Source organism: Nomascus leucogenys, chromosome 8 (assembly GCF_006542625.1).
Source record: "Nomascus leucogenys isolate Asia chromosome 8, Asia_NLE_v1, whole genome shotgun sequence".
NCBI classification, from domain to species: domain Eukaryota; kingdom Metazoa; phylum Chordata; class Mammalia; order Primates; family Hylobatidae; genus Nomascus; species Nomascus leucogenys.
The window spans coordinates 81,311,368-81,332,200 of NC_044388.1; the positions used below are offsets into that span (position 1 = coordinate 81,311,368).

A 20,833-nucleotide genomic window follows, 5' to 3' on the forward strand; every position below is an offset into this window, starting at 1 on the left:
CAAGATGCCCTGGGAGGAGGGGGAACCTCCTCGTTGGCCTCCTCCCAGAGCACCCAGGAGGGCTGGCTCCCAGCCTGCATTCAGCCCTGGCTCTCCTTCCCAAAGCACAAGCGGAAGCCCTGAGGACCCTGGGCAAGCTGTGACTCGGAGGGCTGGGGCCTCACCAAGCTCAGTCTCTCTTCTCTGTGGAGCCATGCTTTCTTCTGCCTTTGGCTCTAGGGGGCGCCAACCACATTGACTACAATGGGAATGCTGCTCCTGGGGTCGCACAAAGGAGCAGTGGGCTTCTGCCCCCCACAGTCAGGCCAGCCCGGTGCTTCTGCACAGGAATCCTCAGATCCTGACCCCTTTCTGTCCCAGGTGACCCAAGGAGGGCTGACAGGAATAAGGGGCCCATGGAAAGTACTGCATCCTTCCCCTTCCTCCAGCCAGAGTCCTCTCACATCCACTAAGAAGAAGCAAGAAGATCTACCCATATCTTCTCAGCTCCGACTCTAGCCACTCCAATGTGTATGTGTATGTATGAACATGCGTGTACACATGAGGTATGGACATGAATCAGTTTGGTGGGAGTTCACGGAGTCATGGTCCTGAAGGTTGGGCCCTGATGGAGGGGGTGGGGAACAAGGGCATTGAGACCCAGCCCTTGTTCTGCTAGCTAAACCATGTGCCTTGGCATGCAGCAGCTGCATTGACTGGAGGGGTTTGCAAAGATCCTCTACGGTGAGCTGCAGTCCAGGATTATAGATAGACACATACATGCATGCATATATGGGTGCATACAGGTAGCTGCATATGTGTAAATAAATGCTGCTCAACGTATATAAGACAGACAAATCCACAGTTGTGTGTGTAACTAGCTACTTCCTGGTGCAGCCCACGAGAAAACCCATGTGAATTGAATGCAGACAGATGTGTGTGCAGGTTGCTTTTTTGTTTGTTTGCTTTTTGAGATGGAGTCTGTCTCTGTCGCCCAGGCTGGAGTGCAGTGGTGCGATCTCTGCTCACTGCAACCTCTGCCTCCTGGGCTCAAGCGATTCTCCGGCCTCAACCTTCAGAATAGCTGGGATTACAGGTGCCTGCCACCATGCCCGGCTAATTTTTTTTTGGCGGGGGGATAGAATTTCGCTCTTGCTGCCCAGGCTGGAGTGCAATGGCGTGATCTCGACTCACTGCAAGCTCTGCCTCCTGGGTTCAAGCGATTCTCCTGCTTCAGCCTTGATTCTCCTGCCTCAGTAGCTGGGACTACAGGCGCGTGCCACCACACCTGGCTAATTTTTGTATTTTTAGTAGAGATGGGATTTGTCCATGTTGGCCAGGCTGGTCTTGAACTCCTTACCTCAGGTGATCCATCTGCCTTGGCCTCCCAAAGTGCTGGGATTACAGGAGCAAGCCATCATACCTGGCCTAATTTTTGTATTTTTAGTGGAGACAGGGTTTTACCGTGTTGGCCAGGCTGGTCTTGAACTCCTAACCTAAAATGATCTGCCTGGCTCGGCCTCCCAAAGTGCTGGGATTACAGGCATGAGCCACTGTGCCTGGCTCTCCAGGTTGCCTTTTTTTTTTTTTTTTTTTTTTTTGTGATGGAGTCTCTCTCTGTTGCCCAGGCAAGAGTGCAGTGGCGCCATCTCGGCTCACTGCAAGCTCTGTCTCCCGGGTTCACGCCATTCTCCTGCCTCAGCCTCCTGAGTAGCTGGGACTACAGGCGCCCGCCACCATACCCAGCTAATTTTTTTTTTTATGTTTTTAGTAGAGATGGGGTTTCACCTTGTTGGCCAGGATGGTCTCGATCTCCTGACCTCATGATCCTCCTGCCTCAGCCTCCCAAAGAGCTGAGATTATAGGCGTGAGCCACCATGCCCAGCCTCCAGGTTGCTTTTATAAGGGAAGAGGAAAAGAAATAAAAATAGAAGTGTGTGTAGTGTCTGCTGGTGGAAGAGCTTCCCCTGTTTTTTTCCCCTGCTCTGGTTCCCAGGCTAGATTTGGATGCCAGCAGGCCCAGGATGGGACAGGGTGAGGATGGGTGTTGTGGGCTGGGGTTCCCCATTTTCTTTCAGTGTTGAGGAGTCCTTTGCCAGTTTCTGCCCTGTGCTGCCTTTGCAGCTCCACTTGAGGCAGGGATGGGCTGGACGCATATTATAGGGTGGGAGGAAAAGGGGGCAGCATGGCAGGGGTGCTCTACCACTCCCATAGCCTGTGATCTGGGCCCTGGCACCAGGAGTCTATGGTTCTGTCTTGAGTCACAGGCTGGCAGTGGGGCCAGAGGGCAGGTACTCAGTGATGGCTCCCTGATTCACCATGGGGCCTCCCAGCCTATAGAGGCCTGGAGGGTGGGGTGCATCTTTCTGGGTCAAGGGTCATTAGAGTCCTCGTGTGAGGGTTCTATATATGTGTGAGCCCATGGCGAGGCTCTCATGTGAATGGGATCCCTGATCATGGGAGCAGAGCTCAGTGTCTATAGGCAAGTGTGTGACTGCAAACCACAGGGTGTGTGTGTGTGTCTGTGTGTTTGTGTGTGTGTATGCACAAGTGCCTGCATGTATGTGAATCTACTTTATGTGTATGCTAAACCCATCTCTTTGGGCATGAACCACCTCTGGGACTGGGAGCCCTTATTTCCTTTCTTTTCTTTTCTTTTTTAACATGCCTATCTAGGCCAGGTACGGTGGCTCATGCCTGTAATCCCAGCACTTTGGGAGGCTGAGACAGGTGGATCACCTGAGGCCAGGAGTTCGAGACCAGCCTGGCCAACATGGTGAAACTCCGTCTCTACTAAAAAAAAAAAAAAAAAAAAATTGGCCGGGCATGGTGGTGCATGCCTGTAATCCCAGCTACTCGGGAAGCTGAAGCAGGAGAATCGCTTGAACCCGGGTAGGGTGATCTCGGCTCACTGCAATCTCTGCCTCCTGGGTTCAGGTGATCCTCCTGTCTCAGCCTCCCGAGTAGCTGGGATTACAGGCGTGTGGCAGACGTGGTTGATGCCCAAAGGGACGGGTTTAGCAATACTCATAACCCTACAATCCCAGCACTCTAGGAGGCCAAGGTGGGCAAATTGCTTGAGCTCAGGAGTTCCAGACCAGCCTGGCCAACATGGCGAAACCCCTTCTCTACAAAAAATACAAAAATTAGCCGGGCATCGTGATGCATGCCTGTAGTCCCAGCTATTTGAGAGGCTGAGGTGGGAGGATTGTTTGATCCCATGAGCTAGAGGCTGGAGTGAGTCATAATCCATGTTTTTAAGAGCTTGTTTAGCTTCTTCTGCTACCTCTCCTAACACAACCTGTCCACTTGAAGGGTCCATGCCTATCTGTCCTGAAATGTCAATGGTCCTGTCACCTAGCACAGTTTGACTGTAGGTCCCAATGGCCCCTGGGGCTTTCTTGGTGCTGATCACATTTCTGATCAAGGACGACAGGGCTAACCCTTCTCTCTTTTGGCCCCTCTGGGAGAAGAACCTCTCCACTAGCCCTGCTCACTTCTCACTGAACCGTGGGAGCCCTTATTTCTATTTTGTTTTTTTTTGAGACGGAGTTTGGCGCTTATTGCTCAGGCTGGAGTGCGATGGTGCGATCTCAGGTCACTGCAACTTCCGCTTCCTGGGTTCAAGTGATTCTCCTGCCTCAGCCTCCCGGACAGCTGAGATTACAGGCACCCGCCATCACGCCTGGCTAATTTTTGGTATTTTTAGTAGAGACAGTCTTGAACTCCTGACCTCAGGTGATCTGCCCGCCTCGGCCTCCCAAAATGCTAGGATTATAGGTGTGAGCCACCTCGCCCAGCTGGGGGCCCTTATTTCTCATCTTCATCCCTCAAGGGACAAGTCCTCAGGGTCATTAGCCCACCTGGATTAAGTCCCTCTGGAAAATGATTTCTTTGATCTCCTCTGGCAATGCTGCCATAGAAGCTCGGCATAATGGCATGTTGTTTGCTCCCAGGCCACCAGATGTTTCCTTGTTATGAAAAGCAGCATAGAGGGCAAGGTTGCACTTTGGGAGGCCGAGGTGGGAGGATCGTTTAAAGCCAGGAGTTTGAGACTAACCTGGGCAACATAGCAAGACCTCATTTTTACGACAGATTTTTAAAAATTAGCTGAGTGTCACGGGGGCACAGAGTCCCTATAGTCCCATCCATTCTGGAGGCTGAGGTGGGAGGATCACTTGAGCCCAGGAGTTCGAGGCTGCAGTGATCTGTGATTGCACCACAGCCTGGGTGATGAAGCAAGACCCTACTCTTTAAAGAGAGAGAGAGAGCAAGGTTGTCCCATGATCCCCCTCAGATAGGGCTGACTCCCCCACAATTAAGTTTGCTTAAAGAGACAGACTTGCCGGGCGCAGTGGCTCACGCCTGTAATCCCAGCACTTTGGGAGGCTGAGGCGGGTGGATAACTTGTGGTCAGGAGTTCGAAATCAGCCTGGTCAACATGGCGAAACCCCATCTCCACCAAAAAAACAAAAATTAGCTGGGCATGGTGGCGTGTGCCTATAATCCCAGCTACTTGGGAGGCTGAGGCAGGAGAATCACTTGAACCTGGGAGGCGGAGGTTGCAGGGAGCCGAGATCACGCCATTGCACTCCACCTAGGCGACAGAGAGAGACTCCGTCTAAAAAAAAAAAAAGAGACAAACAACTCTTTCTTGGCCAGGGGTAAGTCAGATGGGAGAGGAGAGGGTTAAAAACAGCTGGGACTCAGCCTGCTGGCAAACATGTGGCATGTGGCATGTTGGGGCAACTGCAGCTCAGCCTCTGGAGCCATGTGAGCAATGCACGCAGGTACACGTGTGACAAGCTAGGTCACCCAACCATGTTCAACAGGCATGTGCACAGCCACGAGGAATGCCCAGCTGCACAATTAGGCACACAGGACATCTGCCATGTGTAGACACAGCTGTGGACATAGCTGGCCAGGACATGCGACACACGACGTGCTCACAGCACAGGGAGAAGGGCCCATGAAGTCTGGTTGAAACTCAGCACATGTGTCTGTGTGCCCACCTGGGTCTGGGCTGCTGCCCCCCTGACACAAGCTGTCCCTTTGAAGGGTCCGTGCCTATCTGTCCTGACAGAAGAAACAGTGTTTCTTCTCACTTGGGGCTCGCAGCCTCCTCCTGCTGCCTCGAACTGAGGACCTGTTGGGTCCAGTCATCCTGGAGAGATGCGGCCAGTTTCTTTCTGACAGGTCTCCTCCTGCCCCCAAGGAAGTGGGGTGATCACAGGGCCCAGGTGGTCTCTGTGACAGCTGCATCCTCTCCAGCCATGGCCCTGAACCCTGCCTGTAATCCCACCATTGGCTCTCAGATCTGCCTAAGTCTCTCAGCACCCATGACTTCCCCTCCCCTAAGCGCCCTCCAAAGGCCACCCGTCCCTCAAAGTTCCTCACACTCCATGCCCGCAGCTCCCTCCACCCGGCGTCCGCACCAGCCTCCCAGCCGAGGTGGGGCGGCTCCGGGACTGCAGGGCGGGGCTGCAAGGCGGGCGGGGCCCGTGTCTCCCGCGCTCCTATAAAGGGAGCAACCAGCGCTGGAGGCCGCTGCTCGCTGCGCCCGCCGCCTCCCGCCACCCCTGCCCGCCCGACAGCGCCGCCGCCTGCCCCGCCATGGGTCGACAGAAGGAGCTGGTGTCCCGCTGCGGGGAGATGCTCCACATCCGCTACCGGCTGCTCCGACAGGCGCTGGCCGAGTGCCTGGGGACCCTCATCCTCGTGGTGAGTGGAGGGAGCCGGGGAAGCCCTTTTCTTTCCAGCCCTTGCACTCCTCAAACTCTCACTTCCCCGAAGGGGCTGTGTTTTCCAAGGTAGCCTGGACCCACCTCCCCAGCTCTGACCCCCCACGCTTAACCGCGGAGGATCAAGCTGACTTCCAAAGTCCTCTTCCCCACGGTTCTAACCCCCTCTCTGACAGCTCCGACTCTTGCCAGAATGACAGCTGTTACTCCCCAGTGAGTGCCGATCGTTTACCCTCCCACAAGTGACTCAGCCCACAGGCTGGGGGCAGCGGTCACGCTTGCAGTCTGGGACCGCCAGCTACTTCCCCTGCCTCCCACAGCCCTCCAGTTTCCCAGAATCCCAGCCCCCAGATGTAGGGGAGGGGGCGGAGGCAAATGAGCCATTATTAGGTTATTTGGGTCCTGGGTGTCTGGCCTCTAATGAATAATTAAGCCTCAAAAAGTCCAAAAGTTGCAGTGAGTGAGGACAGTTTGCACGAGCGGGGGCAGAGGGCGCAGGCCACATGGGCTGCAAACAGCGAAGTGGGAAGGGAGGCAGATTCTGACGGTAGAAGGGTGGGAGGAAGCTAGGCCCGGGCACAGAAGACGCGTGTCTAAAGTTGCTCCCCTGGTGCTGAGCGACTCCCAGGCCCTGTTATCCAGACAGATGCTGTCAGCGTCTGTGCAGAAGACGACAAGCATTCTGGTTATTCTCGGGTCTCTTGGTTACTCTGTGGGTTCTCTGAGTGAGTATTTCCCTGCCTGAGTTACTCCTCAGTCCTAGTTACTCCTTGGTTACACCAGTTTCACCCTGGTTTTGTTCTGGGTGACTCTGTTTGCACTTCTTAGGTCTGGCAGACCCACCAGTTGTGGTTCTATTTCCTGTCCCAGTTACTCTCTGATTTTCAGCCGCTCATGTGGTTACACCTGTTTTCCTCTGGGTTCAGTTGCTACATTGCAGTGGGTGGGTTACTCCGTTCCTGCCCCAGCCCTAGGTAGTACAGACCAGCTGGCCCACTGTGGCCTAGGAAGCTTAACTAAGGGCAAGTAGGGATCCCCAAATGGTTGAGGATCAGGATCTGTGGGCAGAGGAGGGCTGAAATCCACTTCTGGCTTCCAAGAATAGGAAGTGGGGAAGCCACAGGGGGCATTTTATCCACAGCCTCCCATAAGATTAGTCGTCCTATCAGCCAGCCCTAGCCCCTCTTTCCTGTGCCAAGAAGGCAATGGGAGGTGGCCTTTATCACTGTCCTGCCTCGGAGCCCCCACTCCTATCGGAGTCCTGAGTCCAGCTACCTGTTTTAGAGCAGCCAGGCCAGGGGAGGATGATGTCTTCTATTTTCCTAGAGGGGCCTCCTCATTCCCTCCCAAGTCTCAGTTCACTCTCTCACAAAGGAGCCGTTAGTCCTCCCACTGAGCCCCAGGATCATCAGGCTTATCCCAGACCACAAAAGAAGGGTGTTAAATTTGTGGGGGAAGGGTTGCAGGCTCAGATGGATGTGAGGTATTGGGTATCAGTGAGAAGCAGAACTTCAAGGACTGCATGAACTGGAGGGGCAGGCCTGGGGGTCCCTTTGTAGTGGGTGAGTGCCTGCCTGCATACCTGTGTGTTGGGAGCCTAGGCCTGCAGTGGCAGAATCAGGGTTGGCTTTGGGGTGAGGAAAGCCCCTTTCTCTGAGATACCTGGTGTGAGGGCAGGGGGTGGTGCTGGCCAAGAACTCAGGGAAGGGGGTGGGGGAGGAAGAGGAAGATTAGCCCCAAGGTGGTGGAACTGGCTCTGACAGCTCCTCCCTCCGAGGCCTCCTGGGGTGGAGCCAGGTCCGAGCCTTTGGCAGGCAAGGAGCTGCGGCCAGGGCCTCCTAAGTAGGGCAGGGTGCCTCAGACCCTCACGTACCTGTCTCCCACCACCCCTCCTCACACATACACCTGCAGTCTCTGATCTTTGCTCTCACCTGCCTGCACACCTTTGCCCCATGTCATTGCTGCTGGCTTCTCTGTTATCTCTTGGTCTTTCTGGGATGATAATCAAAATGCTTAACCATCCAGTGCAACATGCACTGACCCGTCAGAATAAACAGGGCCTGTAGCACAGGTCCTGGAAACTGCCTGCTCTGTGGGCATAAAACCTTTAGTTATGGGCAGGTGGGAGCGGAGACCAGGGGAAGGCATTGGAGCAGCTTTGAGGGACACTCAGGGGGCTCAGGGCAACAATTCTTTACAGCTGCTGCAGAAGTATTTTCAGGCTTGAACAAGGGGAACAGACATAGTACATTCTTTTTCTTTTTTAAATAGAGACAAGGTCTCACTATGTTGCCCAGGCTGGTCTCAAACTCCTGGATTCAAGATCCTCCCATCTCAGCCTCCAAAGTGCTGGGATTACAGGTGTGAGCCACCACAGCTGGCTCCAGTATGTTCTATATTTGTAGAACACCAGGCTCTTAGTCTCTTAGTTCCCCCATTTTTGGCAGAAAGTTTAGAACCGATCTCCCCATTTCTACTGCCCTGGGTCCCGGGCTGGGGATAGTGAGAGGAGCCACACAGATCCCTGTCTGTAGGACCTCCAAATCTGAGTGGGGAATCTGGACCCCTGAGAGCAGAGGTCATGGGTGGAGAGAGGAGACGCTGGGACAGGGACAGGTAAAGGAAGGGGAGGTTGCTGAGGGGGACATGGTGAGGGCTGGGGCTCTGATATCCTGGACTCAGGAGAAGTGGATTCAACCTCACTTCTGGTCTCCTTCCTATTTATTTGTGCCGCCCATTGCCACCACTACCACCACCACATGAGCTTTTCTTTTTAACTCTTTTTTTTTTAATTTAACTTTTTTTTTTTTTTGAGATCGGGTCCTGCTCTGTTGCCCAGGCTGGAGTGCAGTGGCGCAATCTTGGCCCACTGCAACATCTGCCTCCCGTGTTCAAGTGATTCTCTTGCCTCAGCCTCCCGAGTAGCTGGGATTACAGGCGCCCGCCACCACGCCTGGCTACTTTTTGTATTTTTAGTAGAAATGGGGTTTCGCCATGTTGGCCAGGCTGGTCTCAAACTCCTGACCTCAGGTGATCCACCCACCTCGGCCTACCAAAGTGCTGGGATTACAGTGTGAGCCACTACACCCGGCCTACATGAGCTTTTCTTTGGGGCAGCTGGGGGATGAGTGAGAGGCTTCCCACCTTTATGGTCCAGGCCTGAAGGGCTGCGGAGAAACTTGTGCTAAGGTGAAAGCTGTTCCCCTACACCTACGCCTGCTGGAATTCAAGGAAAATCAGTGAAGATGGTTCAGTCATCTTCTAGGATCCCAGTCGCAGACCCTGCTTCCAGCCCTTTCCATAGGGCCCTCTCATATTAGAGTTGGGACAGTGTGGGTGGGAAGGCATGTGTCCTTTTTCTGGAGAGTGCAATTGCAGCAGAAGGGGTTTGGGTTGGGTTCCAGGAAGGGCCTCTAGTCCTCCCAGTGGTGGCGGGTGGGCAGGTTGTTGGCTTCACCCCTTCCTTCTGGAGTGAGAGTTGCTGGTCCTCACCCTCCCTGCCTGTTCTTCTTCCTGACAGATGTTTGGCTGTGGCTCCGTGGCCCAGGTTGTGCTCAGCCGGGGCACCCACGGTGGTTTCCTCACCATCAACCTGGCCTTTGGCTTTGCTGTCACTCTGGGCATCCTCATCGCTGGCCAGGTCTCTGGTAAGGCCTTAACCCTGCCCCCAGCCCTTGGCCCTCAATAACATTCCCACTAGGTGTCCTGGCATTCCTAAGGGCAGGTCACAGCCGTGGCCTCTGCTTTGGCCCCTTGGGAAAGGAGGGTGGAGAAGAAACTTGACACTTAGAACCTTCGACTCTCACCTTGGAATCAGAGATTATCAGCTGACCTGTTACATAGACCAACCGCCATCCTGTGCAAGAAACCCGTCTCTGCACCCCTTCTCACGGTACCCTAGCCTCCTGACTGTGGCAGGCTGCAGCTAATAGGTCCCATGTCCCCTCTGCCCAGGGGCCCACCTGAACCCTGCCGTGACCTTTGCCATGTGCTTCCTGGCTCGTGAGCCCTGGATCAAGCTGCCCATCTACACCCTGGCACAGACGCTGGGAGCCTTCTTGGGTGCTGGAATAGTTTTTGGGCTGTATTATGGTAAGCATTCCCCACCCTGTCCTCCTCCACTACCCCCCACCCTCTGTTCAGGACCTGCTGGCACCAGTCCTTTTGATGACAGACGGCTAGGGCCTGCCCAGGCCCCAGGCTCATGACTCACTCATTCATGCACAGGGCCAAGGTGGGGGGCATGAGGGGAAAGAAACAAGTTGGGCGATAACAAGAGTCTCAGGCCCTCCACCCCACCCCACGTCACCCCCTCTGCCTGCTGCAATATAGCAGTATTGCTACTTACCCATAACTCGTGGGAGGGTGGGGAGGGCACACCTGAGAGGGAAGGCTGGGCTCAGGCCTCTCCCCCGACTCACTCTGGGTCTAATCTGTCACCAGATGCAATCTGGGGCTTTGCTGACAACCAGCTTTTTGTTTCGGGCCCCAATGGCACAGCTGGCATCTTTGCTACCTACCCCTCTGGACACTTGGATACGATCAATGGCTTCTTTGACCAGGTACGGGCTGGGGACGTGTGAGGGGAACGCAGAGAGGGAACCAAGTTGCCTTGGTAGCTCATGGGCTGGTTGGGGGACAGGACTCCTCGACTGTAGCAGGGTTTCTCAAATCTGTGGGGTAACCGCATCAGAATATGGTGGCAGGTACTTACAAAACATGCGGCTCTCCAGCGGGTTCTTGTCACGCAGACATCCTAGCACCATTGCTTTCAGGAGAAGAGCATGGGTGGGCGCTGACAAGAGTTTAAGAGCTAGAGGGAAGACAGGGGACGGAAGGAGGGGTCAGAGAAAGGGAGGGAGCTGCCGCTCACCCTGTTCTCCCCACTGCCCAGTTCATAGGCACAGCCTCCCTCATCGTGTGTGTGCTGGCCATTGTTGACCCCTACAACAACCCCGTCCCCCGAGGCCTGGAGGCCTTCACTGTGGGCCTGGTGGTCCTGGTCATTGGCACCTCCATGGGCTTCAACTCCGGCTATGCCGTCAACCCTGCCCGGGACTTTGGCCCCCGGCTTTTTACAGCCCTTGCGGGCTGGGGCTCTAAAGTCTTCACGTGAGTACAGCCCCCACCCAGCTCACCCCAGCCTGCCTCTCCTCTGCCCTGCCCGCCACGTCCCTGACTATGAGTGTCTGTCCCCCAGGACCGGCCGGCATTGGTGGTGGGTGCCCATCGTGTCCCCACTCCTGGGCTCCATTGCGGGTGTCTTCGTGTACCAGCTGATGATCGGCTGCCACCTGGAGCAGCCCCCACCCTCCACGGAGCAAGAGAATGTGAAGCTGGCCCATGTGAAGCACAAGGAGCAGATCTGAGTGGGCAGGGGCCATCTCCCCACTCTGGGGCCCTGGCCTTGAGCATCCACTGACTGTCCAAGGGCCACTCCCAAGAAGCCCACTTCACGATCCACCCTTTCAGGCTAAGAAGCTCCCTATCTACCCTCACCCCACGAGACAGCCCCTTCAGGATTTCCACTGGACCTTGCCCATATAGCACCTTAGGCCACTGCCTCTAAGCTGGGGTAGAACCGGAATTTGGGCCAATACATCCTTTTGTCTCCCAAGGCAAGAGAATGGGCAGCAGGTGTGTGTGTGTGTGCATGTGTGTGCACGTGTGTGTGTGTGTGGCTTCATATACTCAGGGCAAGGGAGCAGTCGGAAGGGATTCTGGCTGTTGGGGGAGCCCAGAGACAGGGGAAGGCAGCCTGTCCATCTGTGCATGGGGAGAGGAAAGTTCCAGGGTGTGTATGTTTCAGGGGCTCCACATGGAGGAGCTGCAGATAGATATGTGTTTCTGTGTATGTGTATGTCTGCCTTTTTTTCTAAGTGGGGGCTTCTACGGGCTTTTGGGAGGCAGGGTGGATGTGGGTAGGGCTGGGAAGAGAGGGCCACAGCTCAGGTTTGGAGCTCTGGATGTATATACATAAGTAGGATCAGTGGGACACGTTTCTGTCATAATGCAGGCATGAAGGATGGGGTGAAGTCCAGGTCATAAGTTTCATGTTTGCTTTTGTTTTGTTTTGTTTTGAATGTATGTAGCAGATGTTACAGTCTTAGGGATTGGGGATGGGAGACCCCACTTTAGAAAGGGTCGTCACTCCTTTAATCCTCTACTCAACAATGTACTCTTTTATCTTTTATATTAAAAAAAATAAATATGTGCCTAAAACCTCCAGTTGTGCAAATATCTTTCTGCTTGCTCTGCTGCTTTTCTGGGGCCAGTTAAGGAGCTTCAGCATGCCCACACTGACCCAGGGTGCCCGGCTGAGTGTCTGATCTGGTCAGGTTACCCTGCGGGTCATACAGAGAGGTTAGAGAGCCTCTTCACCAAGCCTCTCAGTTTGAACTCAGTGGTCCCAAACTTTTCCCCAAGTTTCCACCCTCATGGGCACCCCCAGCATAATGAATGGAACCTTCTTCCCAATCCCTGTACCCACACATCACCCCAGAAAGGCTTGAGCCCCATGCAGGGAAGATCTTGCTGCAGAGCTGCCCAACGGGGAGAACTGCTGCCCAGGAGGTGGTGAGTTCCCTGTTCCTGGAGGAGACCCATCAGACTGGGAACCTGTATTGTCCTCCACAACCTGCAGCTATTCAGGCTCCATAACCTCCACCCAGACCTTGGCCACAGCCCCCTTGGCAGCCTCCCTGCCTCCAGGCCTGCCCCAGTCAGTCCACAAAGCAACCAGAGGGATCTCTTCAAAAGCCCTGCTGAAAGTGCCCATCTGGAGACCATCCACAACCCCCCATCTGGCGTTCAGGACCTCCAGGACCCGGCTCCTGACCCTACCCCTCCTCTCACACGGCTCCATCCCCCGCAGCCTACTTTATGTGTTTCTATGTTTTTGTGTCTTCAGACTTTGCTCCAAAGTCTCAACTCACATCTTTGCTCATTAAAGTCCTCATGATCTGCTTTAACGCCTCTTCCTCCGGGAAGCCATCCCTGCTCTGCCTCACCCTTCCAGCATCTTCTAATCATCTGTCTTAAGTGCCGAGACCTGCAGTTGCGTTCACGCTCATCTCCCCTTCTGCTTCATTTCTTCAGTCTTTTCTTCACTTCTACAGAGGCACCTCTGTGCCCAGTAAGGCAGGGGGTTGGAAGATTGACTCTGGCACTCTGACTTGCCCAGAAAAGCAACGGGCTCAGCACACCTGAGAACAGGAAGCTTTTCTCATTTGCTTCTTCCTTACCATACCCTCCTCAAGTTTCATCAAGGGAAACTTCATGCAATACAAGGGAAGGCATCCCCTACCAAATCCCTCCTCTGATCGAACCCCATGGGAGGCAGAGGATCTCTGGGTGTGGCAGGCGAATTGTGGTTTTTAGAAGCTAAGCCAGCTTTTGCTCTCCAGCCTTCACAGATGAGACCATGGCCCAGAGAGGGCGGGTGGCAAACACAGGGTCACACAGCCAAGAATCTGCCTGGGGAGATGAAGGCAGTAGAAGGCAATACCATTTTAGGTTTCTATCCCTTCTTTGTCCCCAGCTCCCAAGAGGCGTGTCTGGAATGTTGGAGGGACCTGAGCCAGAGGGAGTGTCCCCTTCCCAGGCCCTGGGGGGAGAAAGGACAAACCTTGGGAGGGGAATACGGCTGCAGAGGGTCATTCCAGCCACACCAGTCCCACCTGGGCTGCCCTCACCTTGCTGTACTTCCCAGCATGCCCCATGTCCTTCTGTCATCCATTTCTCTCAAATCCTGCTGCTGACCCTGACCAGTCAGCCTAGAGGGTGGTGGCAGCACTTTTGGTGCAGTAATTAATGGGTAGGCAAACCCTGGCCCAGCAAGGAGTCTCTCTCTAGCTGGGTGACCTTGGGGTAGTCATGTTCTTTTCCTGAACCTCCCTTATCTGTGAATTGGGAGATATTGAGAGGAGGAAATAATGGAAGATGATTCATGGAAAGGACTTAACACAGTGACCAGCAGATGGTAAATCCTCAATAAATGTCACCTCATGATTTTTCCTGCAGAACCAGAGATGGGGGTGGGGAGGCAATGGAGGGAGGATGCTAAAGGCTGTTTTTTTTAAAGGTCATTGAATTCAATATCCTCTTCCTCCTCAGATTCCTTCCACGGATTCTGAATTTCCCAAGAAAGGGGAGGGAGGAAGTGTGAGGGTGATAGCGTGCTGTGTCCTGACTTCAGAAGGCTCTTGGGAGAGATGGAGGGGAGACAAGAGGGGCTCACACACAGGAGGCAGGGCAAAGAAGCACGTGGTCGCAACCAAGGGAACGTGTTGCCTGGAGGGTCAGGCCATGTGAGAGAGGGTAAGGCCCGGCCAGGACCAGGAGCAGTGGGTCAGGGCAGGGGCTGATAGGGACATGAGCCAGGCAGCAGCTGTGTGACCCCTCCAGGGGTAGGAGGGAAGCTCCCCACCTCCTCACCCACCTCCAGGTGTACCTTCCACCAGCAGTTCTGGCTGTCAGAAAGTTCTAGCAAGACAACTCTTCATCTCCTTTAGGAAGGTATCTTCTCCCGGCCAGGCACGGTGGCTCACATCTGTAATCCCAGCACTTTGGGAGGCCGAGGCGGGTGGATCACGAGGTCAGGAGATCGAGACCATTCTGGCTAACACGGTGAAAACCCGTCTCTACTAAAAAATACAAAAAATTAGTTGAGTGTGGCGGCAGGTGCCTGTAGTCCCAGCTACTCGGGAGGCTGACGCAGGAAAATGGCGTAAACCCGGGAGGCGGAGCTTGCAGTAAGCCGAAATTGCGCCACTGCACCCTAGCCTGGGCGACAGAGCAAGACTCTGTCTCAAAAAAAAAAAAAAAAAAAAGCCAGGTGCAGTGGCTTATGCTTGTAATCCCAGCACTTTCGGAGGCTGAGGCGGGCGGATCATGAGGTCAGGAATTCGAGATCAGCATGGCCAACATAGCGAAACCCCATCTCTACTAAAAATACAAAAATTAGCTGGGTGTGGTGACACACGCCTGTAGTCCCAGCTACTTGGGAGGCTTGAACCCAGGAGGCAGAGGTTTCAGTGACCTGAGACCATGCCATTGCACTCCAGCCTGGGTGACAGAGTGAGACTCCATCTCAAAAAAAAAAAAAAAAAAAGGGAAGATATCTTCTCCCATTCCATGTAATCCATCTCCATTTTCTGGTGAGGACATGGAGGGAGAATTGCATCCCCCATCTCACCTCTGTCCCTTCTTCCTGTGCTGAGCCATCTCCGCAGCCCACTTTGGAGGAGCCCATGTTTCCTTAAAATTCGGATCTGCTTGGGTTAAAATCAGTCTCTGTGAAACTTGAGCTTGGTTCCTGTTTCTTAGTGTGCCTGCCTTAGTGTGTGTGTGCACACAGGCAAGTGTGCACTTCTCAGTGTTTCTGGTTGTGCCTTTCTTTCAAAGTATCTGGTTATGTCTCTGTGGGGTCCAAACCTCTGGCAGACCATGTCTCTGTCTCTTTCCAAGTATCTCTTACTGCCTGACTTTGTGTCTGGGTCTTTCTTTTATTATTATTATTATTTTTTTATTTTTTGAGATGGAGTTTCGCTCTTGGCATCCAGGCTTGAGTGCAATGGTGTCATCTCAGCTCACTGCAACCTCTGCCTCCTGGGTTGAAGCAATTCTCCTGCCTCAGCCTCCCGAGTAGCCAGGATTACAGGCATATGCCACCATGCCCGGCTAATTTTTGTATTTTTAGTAGAGACAGGGTTTCACTGTGTTGCCCAGGCTGGTCTCGAACTCCTGACCTCAGGTGATCCACCTGTCTTGGCCACCCAAAGTGCTGGGATTACAGGCATGAACCACAGTGCCCAGCCTTGTGTCTGGGTCTTTCTTTGTGTACCTCTGAGTGAACATCCTGGACTGTGACCCTCAGACCACATCTCCGCATGTTCCTCTGAGCCCCTCTCTCAGTGTCCTTTGAATACACCTCCATGTACTCAGTGGGTATCTCTGCCTGCCAGCCCAGTCCCGCTTGTGTTCCCCTAGGGCAGGCCTCCTCCTTAATTCCCGGTAATGAGCTCCCTCCTTCCTCTTTCCTCTTGATTTTGTTTTTCTGAAAAGCTAGGTGGGGCACCTCTAGGCTTGGGGAAACGTGGGTGGGGTAGAGTTGGGTGGGGTGGGAAGGGGAGAAGAGGGACTACTCCACCCAGTACAGGGACCCCAGGGGCCAGAGACAGCCTGGATCCCCGAGGAACGGTTTGTGAGGTTGCTGGCCTAAGCAGGGCCCCGCACCTCCTGGCTGGGAGGAGGAAGCCTGTCTTGGGGGTAGGACCCCTGAGCTATGGGCCCTGGGAATGTGGTAGTACAAAGAAAGGAGATATGGAGATGGAGACCCTGGGGCCTCCAGGGAGACTGGAAGGAGGCTTCCTGGGTAGAACCTTGGAGTCTGACGGGGGCAGGAGAATGGGTGCGTCTGCCCCCAGCTGGGGGTGGGCTCCTCAGGGACTCAGCATCTCCATGCCCCAGGCTTTGGCCTTTGGTGCCAGGTTTGTCTGAGGTAAGGGAGGGGGTGGCAGTGGAAACACAGAGGCTGTGTCTGGTCTGGGCACCTAGGCTGTGGAGGGTGCCAGGAGAGGACACCTCCTCTTTGCTTAAAGGCAAAACTAGAGTCTCATCTAGAGTCACAGAGCAGTACAGCAGAGCCTGCACTAGACCCCAGTCTTCTCAACCCCTTCCTCAGAGAGCATTTTGCAACATCTCAGGGAGTAGGGCTCTGAATGCAGATTACCTGGGTTCCAAATGAGCCTTTCCCAGCCACGGGATCTTGGGTGGGTGGGAGTCTCCATCTGCCCCAGATCCAATCCCTATCCTGCTCTGTGTCTCAGGAGGCTAATCTCTACAGGCCGCATTCCTGGGGCCTTCTTGCCCTCAGGCTTCGAGCTAGGTTTGCAAATGGGAGACACAGCTAGGAAACCAGAGGGCAGGGAGGGTGGGGGGATAAAGGTCAGGGTATTCATGCCTTTTCCAGGGCTCTGGTTTTTCCTGCATTCTAGAACACTGCTCTCCCCTTGCCTCTTCTGGCTGAGGGGGAATGGCTGCTGTTGGTTAGTCCCCAAGCTGTCCCTGGTTGGTCCCCTTGACTCTACCGCAACCTCTGTAAATAGTCCCTCCTCAGGCTCTCTTCGGTGAAACCTCAGAGGACACTGTCTGTTCCTGTGTCATCCCTGACTGATGTCACCTCTCTGAATATTAGTTTCTTCCTCTGTGAAATGCGGATAGTAATAGTATCTACCTCATTAGGTTGTGCAAGGTGGGGTAAGTGGATTAACGCATGCATCAGAACAATGCCAGATGTGGCAGTAAGGGCTTTTGAAGTGGAGGCTGTAATGATGGCAACGATGACTCCTCCTGAGCTCCCTGTGTACTGTGGGGAAGGAAAGCATGAAGACAGGCTTGGAAGTGATGCCTGATTCCCCAAGGCCATCTGCTCTAGTTCCGGGAGCTTGGAGCTTCTGTGGGGCCTTAGTCAGCCTGGGAGTTAAGCCCCAGTCCCTCCAGCTTCAGTGGAGTCAGCTTTCCCCAGGCAGCCTGGGCTTAGGGGAGATGGAAGCCAGAGTCTCTTTCCCACCCTGGGCCTTCTCCAGAAAATTCAGGCTCCTGGGAAAGGGAGGGCTGGGCATCCCATCCCCTCGTGGGGCTCAGGGGATATGGTAGGGGTTGAGAGTGGTGATGGTGATGAAACAGGGGTTCACAGGGTGGTGTATATGGGATCATGGCCAGGAGTCAATCCCAGAAGGTTGAGGGCAGAAGCAAAAATCCCAATCTGTGTTTACTAATCTTGTTTCACAGCCTGCTATCAGGAAGTTCTTTCTGAGGTCTCATTGACATCCCACTTTAGCTCCTCAAGAACAGGGCAGAAACCAGGACAATTGCAGTGATTCTCGGGACCTCTTCCAGCTCTCACCAACACACTGAGAGTCCCAGCAGCTTTGGGAGCCAGAAAAGGGTTGGTGCCCCTTCCCAGCCCCGTGTATGGCCAAAGCACACTAGGGGACACTAACCGGCACATCTTAGGGACAGCTGAGATTGACAGTGGGGTGGGGTGATGAGTGGGCTGCAAACCAGCCACCCTGACTCCTCTAGGGGCCCCCGCCCTCTATTGCCTTGGTCATACCTCTAGGTCAGAGTGAAATATAATGAGTGAAGAAGGAATGGGTGGCACCGTCCCCTGCTTCTAGAGATCTCTGGGGATAAAGCCTTAAACCAGATCCAATTGCCTTGGCCAACTTCTTTGGTCTCTTGCGTCGGGGAAGCTGTTTCAGGGACAATCCCGTGGCTCTGTGGTCTCTGCCTTTCTCAGAAGCTCCTGTGAAGAGCAATGGGTTCTTGTCACACTTCCTGGCACGGCTTAGTGCTAAAGAGGTCTGTTTGGGAGAGGCTGGGGGAAGGGACCCTGGGAGCCCCGATAATCATCTTGATATGGTCAGCTGCTCGTCTCCATGGAGATGCCCCCCACAGCCGGGGAGGCACCTGGAATGTCTGGCCACCACCCCGTCCTTCGCCTCTCGGTCCAGGGTCACTGACAGGGCTGGGCTGGAAAGCAGCTGAGAGAGAGGAGGAGGCGGCCTGGCTTGAGGTGGGAGGTGGGCTGTGGGCTGTGGGCCCCAGTCTCAGGTGGCTCGTTCCTGACAGAGGCGACCTTTAGCTGGGGGATCCCCACTTCCATGTCGGGGTGGGGAGGGGAGAGTGATCCCTGGCCTGTGGACAAAGTCTTCCCTTATTGGAAGATGGGCTTACAGCTTAGCCACCTTCGACCCTTGGAATGCATATGTGCCCACATGCGCGTGAGGGTGTGTCTGCTTTGACTGATGAGGGACTGGGGCTTTGCACACCCTCACACAAAATCATGCACACCCACACTGGCTCATCCACACCCCCACACATGGCACACTTACTCCATACTCGACCCAACTACAGTCAAACAAGCTCTGACAGCGACTCTCACTCATTACACACTCACACGCTCAAACACACTCAGATATACACCCACACTCCACATCCTTATATTCACACAGCCTTACACTCTCAGGGGCACTCACACTCAGATACACACTCACCCACACTCCTACCTTGGGGGGCCAGAAGCCACACATCTATGTACTGAGTCGGACAGAGCGGCAGTGTATGTGGAGATGGGCACAGGACTGGGGGTACGGGGTCAGGGGTTGTGATACTCCAAACAAGACACGGAGGTCAGGACGTGGGGTTGGGAAGTCTTTAGGTTTTCAGATCACAACCCAGATTTTCAGAGCAAGTGGTCGGGAAGCGGGAGGTTTGTAGACTGTGGCTGAGTCTGAGTGCCTGGGTAGGCACACACCATAGCTGTTGACAAATATTGCTGAATAAGCGAACAGCAGGATAGACTAAAACTTCTGATTTCCAACTGGTAGAGCAGCCACTGTCTCACAGTTTAGAAACTCAGGCACGAGAGTCAGGGCCATCTTACCCTCTGAAGTCAGTGGATCCACACCCTTACTGCAGTTCTGCAGAGCAGGTAGCTGAGTCTCAAATACAGGTGACTTGCACAAAGCTACTGGGTAAGGCAGTGGCCTGTCCAGGCCTGGGTCCACAGTCTCAGGGTACATCTTCTAGGCCCAGAGACATCTGACTGTAGAGAGAAGCCTCGGCGGGTCCAGCTGCCAGGGGCTGAACAGAAAGTGACAATGCTCTGTGCTGTCCCAGGGATTTGGACTCCTGCTAGGAAAGAGGAGGACCCGTAGGGGATCCCTTGAGGGGCACAGGGTTGAAGAGCCCAGCAGACATCTGCAGAAGGGCTCCTGGAAGAGTCTCATGTGGAAAAGAGTATCTCCCGGCCTTTCTGCTAGAGAGCTTGTTTATTTTATAATTATTATTAATTTATTTTGAGATGGAGTCTTGCTCTGTTGCTCAGGCTGGAGTGCAATGGCATGATCTTGGCTCACTGCAACCTCCCCTTCCTGAGTTCAAGCAATTCTCCCACCTCAGCCTCCCGAGTAGCTGGGACTACAGGTGCCTGCCACCACACCCAGCTTATTTTGTTTTGTATTTTTAGTAAAGACAGGGTTTCGCCATGTTGGCCAGGCTGGTCTCAAACTCCTGACCTCAAGAGACCTGCCCTTCTCGGCCTCCCAAAGTGCTGGGATTACAGGCATGAGCTACCGTGCCCGGCCCTTATTTTATTACTGATTTTTTTTTTTTTCTTGAGACAAGGTCTTGCTCTGTCACCCAGGCTGGAGTGCAGTGGCACAAACACGGCTCATGGCAGCCTCCATCTCCATTAGTGATCCTCTCACCTCAGCCTTCTGAGTAGCTGGCACCACAGCTAAGCATCACCATGCATGGCTAATTTTTCAAATTTTTTGTAGAAATGGGGTCTTGCCATGTTCCTCAGGCTGGTCTTGAACTCCTAGCTTCAAGCGATCCTCCCACCTCAGCCTTCCAAACTGTTAGAATTAGAGGCGTGAGCCACAGCACCTGGCTCATGTATTTCTTTATTATTTCATCAAACATTTATTGGCCAGGCGTGGTGGCTCATGCCTGTAATCCCAGCACTTTGGAAGGCCGAGGTTGGCGGATCACCTGAGGCCAGGAGTTCAAGACCAGCCTGGCCAACAAGGTGAGACCCTGTCTCTACTAAAAATGCAAAAATTAGCCGGGTGTGGTGGCACGTACCTGTAATCCCAGCTACTTGGGAGGCTGAGGCAAGAGAATCTCTTAAACCTGGGAGGAGGGGGTTGCAGTGAGCTGAGATCATGCCACTGTACTCCAGCCTGAGTGACAGAGTGAGACTCTGTCTCAAACAAAACAAAAAACATTTAAGCATCTTTTTTTAGTTCTTTAAATTTATTTTTATTTTTTAGAGGCAGGGTTCCATCTGTTCCCCAGGCTGGAGTGCAATGGTGTGATCCCAGCTCACTGCAACCTCAACCTCCTGGGGTCAAGTGATCCTTCCACCTCAGCCCCCAGAGTAGCTGGGACTACAGGTGTGTACCACCACACTGAGCTAATTTATTACTTTTTTTTACTTTTTGTAGATATGGTGTCCTGCTATGTTACTCAGATGGGTCTCTAACTCTTGAAGTGAGCCTTCTGCCTTGGCCTCCCAAAATGCTGGGATTATAGGCATGAAT

The 20,833-nt window shown here is 53.9% G+C and overlaps 1 protein-coding gene across 2 annotated transcripts; it reads left to right on the forward strand.

Moving 5' to 3' along the window:
- Positions 1-5,534: 5,534 nt before the first annotated feature.
- Positions 5,535-11,942, forward strand: AQP3 (aquaporin 3 (Gill blood group)). 2 transcript variants are annotated; one of them, XM_030817579.1, is made up of 6 exons: positions 5,535-5,700; positions 9,241-9,367; positions 9,675-9,812; positions 10,164-10,282; positions 10,615-10,832; positions 10,921-11,942. In XM_030817579.1, the coding sequence occupies exons 1-6, from the start codon at positions 5,593-5,595 to the stop codon at positions 11,087-11,089; spliced, it is 879 nt and encodes a 292-aa protein (XP_030673439.1). In that variant the 5' UTR covers positions 5,535-5,592; the 3' UTR covers positions 11,090-11,942. The 2 variants fall into 2 exon arrangements, with proteins under 2 accessions (XP_030673439.1, XP_030673440.1); XM_030817580.1 differs by lacking the exon at positions 10,615-10,832.
- Positions 11,943-20,833: the final 8,891 nt, after the last annotated feature.

Coding starts and splice junctions, on each gene's coding strand:
- AQP3 (XM_030817579.1), top strand. CDS start 5,593: ATGGGTCGACAGAAGGAGCTGGTGTCCCGCTGCGGGGAGATGCTCCAC. Junction 9,368..9,674: donor CATCGCTGGCCAGGTCTCTG/GTAAGGCCTTAA, acceptor CCCTCTGCCCAG/GGGCCCACCTGAACCCTGCC. Junction 9,813..10,163: donor AGTTTTTGGGCTGTATTATG/GTAAGCATTCCC, acceptor ATCTGTCACCAG/ATGCAATCTGGGGCTTTGCT.